Source organism: Octodon degus, unplaced genomic scaffold (assembly GCF_000260255.1).
Source record: "Octodon degus isolate 3935 unplaced genomic scaffold, OctDeg1.0 scaffold00230, whole genome shotgun sequence".
Classification (NCBI taxonomy): Eukaryota; Metazoa; Chordata; class Mammalia; order Rodentia; family Octodontidae; genus Octodon; species Octodon degus.
The window spans coordinates 2,060,209-2,069,600 of NW_004524806.1; the positions used below are offsets into that span (position 1 = coordinate 2,060,209).

Consider the following 9,392-nt stretch of genomic DNA (forward strand, 5'->3'; position numbering starts at 1 on the left):
ATAAGATAGTACATTTGAACTGCTCAGCCCAGAGCCTAGCAGAGACAGACTCTCAGTAGGCTCCTCAGCTGTCATCATCCTCATCCTCACACTCATCCTCTATTGCAGCCCACCCATTTGGTGGATGCTGAAACTGAGGCTTAGAATTGTTGTATTCCTGGGAGGAAGGGAAAGAGGAAGGGGGTGGTGGGGGGCGGACCCTGGTTGAGAAGGGAGGGGGTAGGAGCTATATTTGTTCTCCTGGTATGATGACTAAGGAGGTTGATAACAGGCTCTAAGGCTCAGGGCGGCAGGCCGGGGGCAGCTGCCAAGGAGAACCGCCCCCCTGGAGATGGCTGTCTCCGGAGGCCTCTCCTGGCTCTCTTGTTCTGTCCCTCTTCAGGGCTTCAGGGTGGCGTGGTGGACCCAAAACAAGGTTACAGCTTATCCAACTCCTTCTGGAAACTCGTGGGGCTCCCTTTCAGGTGGTTTGGGTCAAGGATAAGCAGGGAAAATGTTGATGGTTGGCAGATTATCTGTCACTCTCCATAGTTACTTGGTGAGTCCCCATTTGACAGAAGAAATGGAGGCCCCAGAGAGGATGTACCACAGAGGTACTCTGAGAGAGGTAGTGGATATTTCTTCCCTGCCCAGAAGGTGATTGTTAAACTCCTTCCTGGAAGGAGAGTCTATGCTACCAACTGGAAGATGACAAGTGCCCTGGGGAGCAGGAAAAAAGTAAGGTGTAGAGATTTGGGTGTGGAAGGTTCTGCTTGTGGGAGGATGCAAAATCTGGCCATGTCTGCCTGAGTATTGGTTCAGGCTAAACACACCATGATGCAGAAGAGAGGGAAGTCTTTTTTCTTCTTTTCTGCTTGTCTACTTCACTTCTTCCAGGGACACTTGAAGATAGCACAGAAGAATCTGTCTTTCTTTTCTTTCCCTGGTGCCTCTGAGCCAGACCCACCTCCATCAGGGAGGTCATACTGAAATTCCTACGTGGGAAATGTCCAGTGATTTGTAGAGGGTGACATGAGGTATTGTGGGAAGAATCAAGGAGGATGAGGTAAACAGATCATAAAGGGGCACTGCTTCTCCCGAGACTTCCCTGTGATGCTTCTTGCTGGTAGACAGTGGTATTTGTTATGTCTCTGGCCCTTTTCACTCTCTGGGGCAGGTGTCATCCTTTACCCTTTGATGTGCCATTTAGGAAAAGAGCTGGAGGTAGAGGGGTGACTTTTCCAAGGTCACACAGCTGTGGCTGAGCTCAGGCATCCCTCCTTCCTCTCTTCAGCTCCCCCTCCTCCCAGGCAGCCTGGCACCCGCTGTCAGCTGCTCTGAAGTGAGTGGCTATTTTTATTCTGGTGCGAGGGGATCTCGAGCAGCAGAGCCATGTAGGTTAGAAGGCTCTAGGACACCAGCCTCAGTAGGTAAGAGAAAGCCTACTGCAGGGACCAGACCCTGTGAAGCTTGCCTGAGGGTTCTCACTTCTGACAGACTGACCTATCCTGGGCTTTCCCATCTCGAGAAATTTGTTTATTGGAATCCAGAACAGAACTCTGGTTGTGGCCCTGATCCCACAACTAACTTGTCTTCTAATGATTTGTTGACTGAGCCCTGGTGCCATACAAAGGCAGAGTCTCTAGACTGAATTCTGTCACCCTAGAATGACCCCTGGCTAGTCATGTATTGAGCTGTGATCCAAGACTGACAAAAGACTAATCTCACCTTGAGACCTTGATTCTGACCTCAGATTCAACCTGTATCATAGACTAAGTTTAAGCCCTAATCAGACCGATCTGTAAGCTCAGTCCAGAGTGACCTCTGTTTTGAACTGAACCTTCATTCTGGTGGAAGATTAAACTCATCTTGGCCACAAACTAAGCCCTGAGCTTTACCATTGCTTGAGCCCTGATTTCAGGTTAAAATCTGATCCTCACTCTTTTTTTTAAAAAATTTTATTTATGTGTGTGTGTGTGTGTGTGTGTGTGTGTGTGTGTGTGTGTGTGTGGCCAGCTCAGCCCACCACGGAGTGGGGCTGGCTGGCATGTGGTGCTGGGAGATTGAACCACGGTCCCTGTGCTTTAGCTTGTTCTAAGTAGGTGCTTTAGACCACTGAGCCATCTCACCAGCCCCGTGATCCTCACTCTTAAAAGCTCTAGCTACTCTGGTCACACGTCCTGACCTCCAACTTTCCCCTGAATCTAGTCCAAGTCTGAGCTCTGAGCTTAGTCATGGGCTGAGCTACCACCCTGGTCACACTGAGCCTTGATCCTGGTCATAGACTAAAAAGTAAGCCTAATTATTGACTGAGCCCTGACTCCAGTTCAGACTCAGTTCTAAACTTGACTTTAAACCAAGGGATGACCCTGATTCTGTCTGAACCTGACTCCATTGCAGACTAAACTCCAATCCTAGCCCTACCCGAGGAAGGCTGATGGCCTAGACTACATGCAGCCGCATAAGGAGTATAAATTAGTAGCAGAGATCTCTCCTGAGAGATCCACGTGCTGCTGTCGCCAGGATATTTCTGGTAATACTGTGGCCACTGTCTCCACTGCTGATTCCTCTGGCTGTCTGGTCAACCCTCAGCAGCCCACACTATGGCTCCACAGGCCACAGTGTCCAGGTTAATGCAATGAGAGTGATTCGATGGCATCTGTCCAGTGAACAAGGGCCCACAGGGCCCTGGAGTTTGGCTTTGTCAGCAGAAAAACCACAGGCTGTGGCTTTCGTCACTCTGAGGCCCCTGCTGGGGTGAGGTTGAGATAGAGGGAGCCACTGGGATATGTTCCATTGTTTTTGTAAATAAAGCTTACTTTTTTTTTTTTTTTTATTTTAGGGAAGGGTCTACAGGGTGTTCAGGGTCTTACTACTAGATCAGACTCATAATGATTCTCCTGTTTACAGCCCCACAAGTTCTGGGATTACAGGTACGTGCCATTATGCCCAGTCTCAAAGCTTACTATTTGTGTTTAGTTAATGCATACTTATAAGAAATACAGAAAATTATAAAGGAGAAAGAAATTCATTTATAATTTTATCTACTAAGAGATGACCATGTTTACTATTTCAATTGCTTCTTTCTAGGTATATTTAGGACTAGTCACGTATATTTATATATACATATTTTCCAAAATTGGTTGGCCACTTGCTGCCATCACCACATTCATTGTAGTCCATCTCCTTAACAGGAACCCAAACATGACTGACCCCGCCTGAAGCTTCAGGAGGGGGTCTGAATGGGTTAAGCTAATGAGCAATTCCCAAGGCAGGTGATTGGATCATGGGGGGAACTAGTGAGATGTAAGGAGACTTTTGCTGAGGATTTTGGAAAGAAAGCTTGTTTTCTTTCCTGAGGAGGTTACCAAAAAAAGATGAAAGACAACCCCACCCCCATTTGGTATGATGAAGGAACCCATGCTTCTAATTACTGTTGTCAGCCAATCTTCTTTTTTTTTTTTCTCAGTATCTTTGTTTTGCAGTATCGGGGATTGAATTTGGTACCTTGTGCTTGCCAGGGAGGTGCTTATGCCGCTGAGTATATCCCTGGCCCATGTCAGCCAATCTTGACAACATACAGATCACTGATCTAAAGACAAGCTGACAGTATGAAAAGTAGAATTGAGAGAGACCAGGTCTTGGTGACAGCATCAGGTGGACCTTCTCTTACTTAAAGCCCTCCTACTACTGAACTTTTGAAAAATTATTTGAGCAGACAGAGTGGCACACACTTATAATCCTAGCATTTGGGAGGCTGAGGCAGGAAGAGGGTTGTGAGTTTGAGGCCAGCCTGAGGTATATAGTGAGACACTAACTCAATAAAACAAAACAGGCTGGGGATTTGGCTCAGCAGTAGAATGCTTTCCTAGCAAGCTTGAACCCCTGGGTTTGGTCCTTGGCACCAAAACCAAAACAAAACAAAATTTATTTGAGCTAGTTGGGCATGGTAGTACATGACATCCCAGTATTCTGGGAGGTTGAGGTAGAAGGATCAAAAATTTGAGCCCAGCCTGGATAACAGTGACTTCATGAAAACCTGTTTCAAATAAAAAAATGAAAACAAAGGGATAGGGATTTATCTCAGTGTGAAAACACTGGGTTCATTTTCCAGTACTGCCAAAATAAGTCAATAATTGAGCCATCAGATTTCCTTTATTGTTTAGATCAGTTTAATTTGATGCCTCAGTGATTTGTAATCTTAGAGGATGACGACTCTCAACAGGAATTGCTATATTTCTGTTTGATAGCTTTTCACTGTAGCTGTTATCTAGAACCATAACTATGAACATTCTCCATGTGACTCAGCACTATACTACATAATTTTAAACAATTGCATAGTTTTTCACCCATAAAAGTATCATCATTTACTTAGCTCATACCCTGCTGTGACATGCATCCTTAGGCTCTGTCTCCAATGCTTCATCATGATAGTGTTTTTGTAAACAACCTTGACCTAATAATTGGTTCCTATTCTGATAATTACTTTGGTACAATGGCTGACAAGTAGGATTTCTAGATTGAGCAAAAGTTTGTAGGACTTTTATTTGTTGAATCAAACTGCCCTTCAGGATGCTCTGGTAAATTCGTATTTCCACAGCAGTAAATACAGTGTTAGAGGTAGCCTAGCCCAGTCATATTTACAATGTCTTTGGGTATTTATAGAAAGTAGATATTGTAACAGTTCTAAGTCTATTATTTTTATATCTTTACAATCAAGTCAGTGAAGGGGAGGTAGCAGGGTGCAAGCAAAAGACTCAGTGTAGATCTGACTTATTCATGAGTCACAGCAGGCATCACAAATGGGGCACATAATACTTTTAGGGGCATGAAAAATATTTTTATTTCTTTTTTAGGAGGAAAAAAGCCCAGTGAGAATAATAATTATAATAAACAATGGATCTGGGCTGAATTCTATTCATCTTTTTATACAAAATAGTTGTAATTTTTTTTTTTTAAGGCGGTGGTGCTAGGGATTCAAACCAGAGCTTTCATACTGAGCAACATTCCTAGCCCTTTTTTTTTGTTGTTCATTTATTTGTTTGTCTGTTTTGAAACAAGAGTCTCACTCTTAGTCCAAGCTGACCTTGAACTGGAGGCTATCCTCCTGGCCTTGGCCTCCCAGGTGCTAGGATTATAGGTGTATGCCACTATACCAGGCTGATTCCCAGCCGTCTTAAATTTTGAGACACAGTCTTGCTAAGTCACTAAATTGTCCAGGCTGCCCTTAAATTTTCACTGCTCTTGCCTTCCAGAGTGCTCTGATTACAGGTGCACAGCACCATGATATATATATATATGGAGGACTAGGAAAAAATACCTTCCATCTGTCCATCTGTGAATGTTATAATGTAGCCTTGGTGTAATGTTGAAAATAGTTCTCTAGATTCAGTGAGTAAGAGCCTAATGATCCCTTTGTGTCTGTGGATGGCTGACTGGTTCCAGGACAGCCTCACTCCAAAATCCTAAATCTAAGGATACTCAAATCCATTACATAAAGTGGCATGGTATTTGGGTAGAATTCACCTACCTTCTCCTGTGTACTTTGAATCATCTCTAGATGATTTATAGTAACTAATACAATGTAAATATTACAGAAATAGTTGTTAAATGATATTGTTGAGGGAATAACAAGGGGAAAAGGCTATGTAGTACAAATGCGATTTTTACTGCCAAATATTTTCAGCTTGAGGTTAGTTGAATCTGCATAAGTAACAAAAGGCCCCTGACTGGGCTTGTGCCTACTGAAGGCATCAAGGGGGAAACCTGCACCCTGATCTGGTTATTTTTGATCTGGTGGGAATGAGAGTTTTGAGTTCAAATCCCAGGTCTACAACTTCATCTATTTCACCTTCTAAGCACGATTCCTGCCCTGCAAAACAGAGTTCATGGGGACATTTATGAGGTTAAGAAAAAATTAACCAATAATGAAAGTCAACACCAGATACTATTTTAAATGAGCTTAAATGTGTCTTAACCCTTTTATATTTTCAACCCCTACGGGATAGGTAATGTTTCATCCCCACACTGTGGGCTCTGGGAGGCCGAAACCTTGATTGAGATTTTGTCCAAAGACATAAAATGCCGTGACATGGCTGACACTGACAAAGGTTCTACAATCTGAGGTACAGGATCTCAGGATAAATCCTGAGGGGATTTCACTGATCTTCTCAAACCCAAAAGCTACAACTCTTGTTGCATAGGTCCTGCTTTACCTTGGTCTTAACCATCCAGCAGAAAAGTATAAAAACGAAGTATAAGAAGTAAAGCCATGGTGTTTTGTTGAGCTGTAGGGGACTCAGGTCAACAACTTCTGACATTGCCAGTGAAGCGGAAGACCCAATACTATTATGGGCTACTGAACTCTTTTAGAATATTTTGCCGAGTTTACACACCTATAATATTTAAATGATGGAACTTAACAAAAAAAGGGGATACAGATGAATGTCCATTTTGTATCTGTATTCAAAGTGGTTAGGATAGATATATAGTTACATTCTCTTAATGAATAGAGGGATTTGTTCTAATGGTGTTTGTAAATAGGATATCAAGTCCGCATCTTGTACAGCAATTAACCATTAGGAAGAATGTATGCAATGTGTTAATTATTGAAACTGTCCTACCAATTTGGTTTGAAACTGTCTCATTGCTATTTGTTTCTCAATAAAATTATGGAAAAAAATAAATAAAAAACCAAAAAACAACAAACAAACAAACAAAAACCAAAGACATAAAATGCTCAAAGAAGGATTTCCCAGGCTTCAGGATCTGTCTTAAACTGGCGTGTGACCCAGAAACTCCCGTCCATCCGCGTTCCACCTGCACCCTCTGCTGGCGGGAAGTGGATTTGTGGGTTTGCATCCTGCGGGAGCGTCCACACTCAATCCGCAGGAGGATGGTCGTTCTCCGGTCTGGGGAAGCGAAGGACAGAGAGAAACCCGGACAGTGAAGGGAGCTAGCGGGAGGCAACCGCTTGAGCCGGGGGGCGTAGACTTAGCGGTGGGGCGTGGTCTCAGACAGGGCGGGGCCCCTGGCGGGGGCGGGGCCCCTTCTCCGGCCCAGACGTGGCGCAGAGGCCCGGTGGTTCGCCTCCAGCCTGCGGATCATTTTCTGCCAGGTTGCAATGGGCCTGCTGCTGTCGCCGCCGCTGCTGTTGTTGCTTCTCGTGGCGCTTGTGGTCCCAGCCACCGCCGTCATCAACTATCGGCCGAACTGGGACCGTCTGCGTGGCCTGGCCCGGGCCCGGGTAGAGGTGAGTGTGCCCACCCCCACTCTTGGTACTGCAGCTACTCAACCCTAGAACCCTACGACAGCATAGCCTCACGACTACTGCCAGCTCTGGCCCTAGGAACACCCCAGCCCCAAGTCCCTTTTCTTCCTCCCCTATGGTGCCGAGACCATCCCTTCTGGTCCTCAGCACCGGAATGCCCCGCACCCGCTGTAGAAGCCCGGGACACCAACCTTGCAGCCTATTCGAACGGGCAGGGGGCTTCAGACATTATTGTTCCAGTCCCCTAACTCTTTTTACGATCTGTGACTCTTAAATCTTCCTCCCAGCCCATCTTCCCATCCCCCATCACTCCACTTTTTCTTTCTTTCTTTTTTTTTTTTCTCCCCCGGAACTAGGGATTGAACTCAGGCCCTTGCCCTTGCCAGGGAAGCGCTTATTCCATTGAGCCATCTCCCTAGCCCCACTCCACTTTTTCTTGTAATTCCTCCTTCACCCTAGTTCTAGGGCTTGGGCAGGGAACACTTTCTGAGAGACTCCTTCCAGTATACAGAAGCCACGGAAAGGGGCTGAGAACTCGGTTAATACTACTCCCCTCCCTTCTCCTCCACCAGAAAATTCCCTGAGTCCATCTTGGTATGTGACTTGAACCCTCACAACCTTTCTCAAGGACTTAGTTGCCTGGCTCACAAAAGGGAGGTAGGCATAGGGGAGGCCTTAAATAGGTGGTCCTGGAGTCTGAACTGTTGGGAGGTGGCCTCCCTTCAAGGAATACAAGGAGGGGCCATGCAACCTTTCCAAGTCACAGAAACAACCAGATGGCCTGTGGGGATGGGCCGCAGGTGGCTGGCAGGACTTGCTTAGTGTGGGGTGGGGTAGGAACCAGATGGCAGGTACTGCTAATGGGCCCCGCCAGGGCAGTTCTGAGCTGTTTCCTTCTGGTCTGCCTCCACCCTAAGGTTTCAGGGGCAGAGTGGCAGACCTAGGTCTCTACTGCCTGAGAGGCACAGGGCTATCATTTCTGTCTCTTGGGCACTAGAAGTCAACAATCAACAGGGTTCAGGCAAAAGCCTCAGGGCTAGTAAGTTCCCTGTGGGTCGCTAGCCTTCCTCCTCTTTTTGTGGTCTGTAGACCAAGTTCTCCACCTGTACACATTCCCCCGTTCTGCCTATAAGGGACCTCCATCTCTATCACACCCTGGAAACTATTCTAAAGATAGTTCACAGCCTAACTTAACTCAGAGATGACAGGGTCTTTTTTTTTTTTTTCTTTGTCTTTTTGAGACAGGGTCTCACTATGCAGTTCAGGCTGGCCTTGAGCTCACTCTGTAGCCCATGCTAGTCTCAAACTTGCAAGATCCTTCCTGCCTCAGCCTCCTGAGTGCTGATGATAGGATCTTGATGGGGTAAGCTTTGAGGGGATCCTGACCTATCCCATTTTGTTTCCCTCCAGACCTGTGGAGGATGACAGCTGAACCGCCTAAAGGAGGTGAGTTTGACAGAAGGAATCTAGGTCTGACCCCCTCACACCCCCCAGGTTCATGGAGAATGGTAAACATGGTCTTAATGGTTGGGGGCAGGTGGAAAATCCCACGGTTGGGAGTCAACAGTCTGGGTCTGACTGAGTACATGACCTCACTGGGCTGTAGTCCCCTCTCTGTGAAAGGGATTGAGGTTGTGTTCTCTAATGAATTGGTTCCTCCCCAGGTGAAGGCTTTCGTCACTGAGGACATTCCACTATAGTATCCTTCTGTTCTGGGGTGGGGGAAATGGGGCAGGCACTTAGAAATCTCCTTCTACTTAACTTCAGAGATAGAGATGGCAAATGGTCTTCATCTGACAAGTAGAATAATTCATACTGACTGCCCAGCCGATTCTGACATGGTATGTAAATGGGGTAGCAGGCAAGAGATTGATTAGTGAAGAGGAAAGCCTTTTGCTTTTTGGAACCCTGATTTCCTCACTTGTAAAGGAAAGGGGATCCCTGCCCTATCTGGGTACAGAAGGCAGTGCTGTTCACATTAAGGCCCCAGGGGTCCCAACCTCCCCTATCCCACTACTGCCGTCCTTAATACCTTCTCCAGCCACAACCTCGTGATGAAACACCTCCCTGGGGCAGACCCCGAACTCGTACTGCTGGATCATCGTTACCAGGAATTAGAGGTGAGCCCCTGGGAAGCGGGGGG

The 9,392-nt window shown here is 46.1% G+C and overlaps 1 protein-coding gene across 1 annotated transcript in view; it reads left to right on the forward strand.

The window, feature by feature from the left end:
- The first annotated feature begins 7,025 nt into the window (after window positions 1-7,025).
- Window positions 7,026-9,392, forward strand: part of Selenom (selenoprotein M) — a 2,856-nt gene continuing 489 nt past the window's right edge. Inside the window, exons 1-4 of the mRNA XM_004645517.2 lie at window positions 7,026-7,231; window positions 8,660-8,695; window positions 8,914-8,948; window positions 9,291-9,369. Of these exons, the coding sequence (XP_004645574.2) occupies window positions 7,103-7,231; window positions 8,660-8,695; window positions 8,914-8,948; window positions 9,291-9,369 (279 nt within the window). The 5' untranslated portion in view covers window positions 7,026-7,102. The remainder of the gene's footprint in view (window positions 7,232-8,659; window positions 8,696-8,913; window positions 8,949-9,290; window positions 9,370-9,392) is intronic.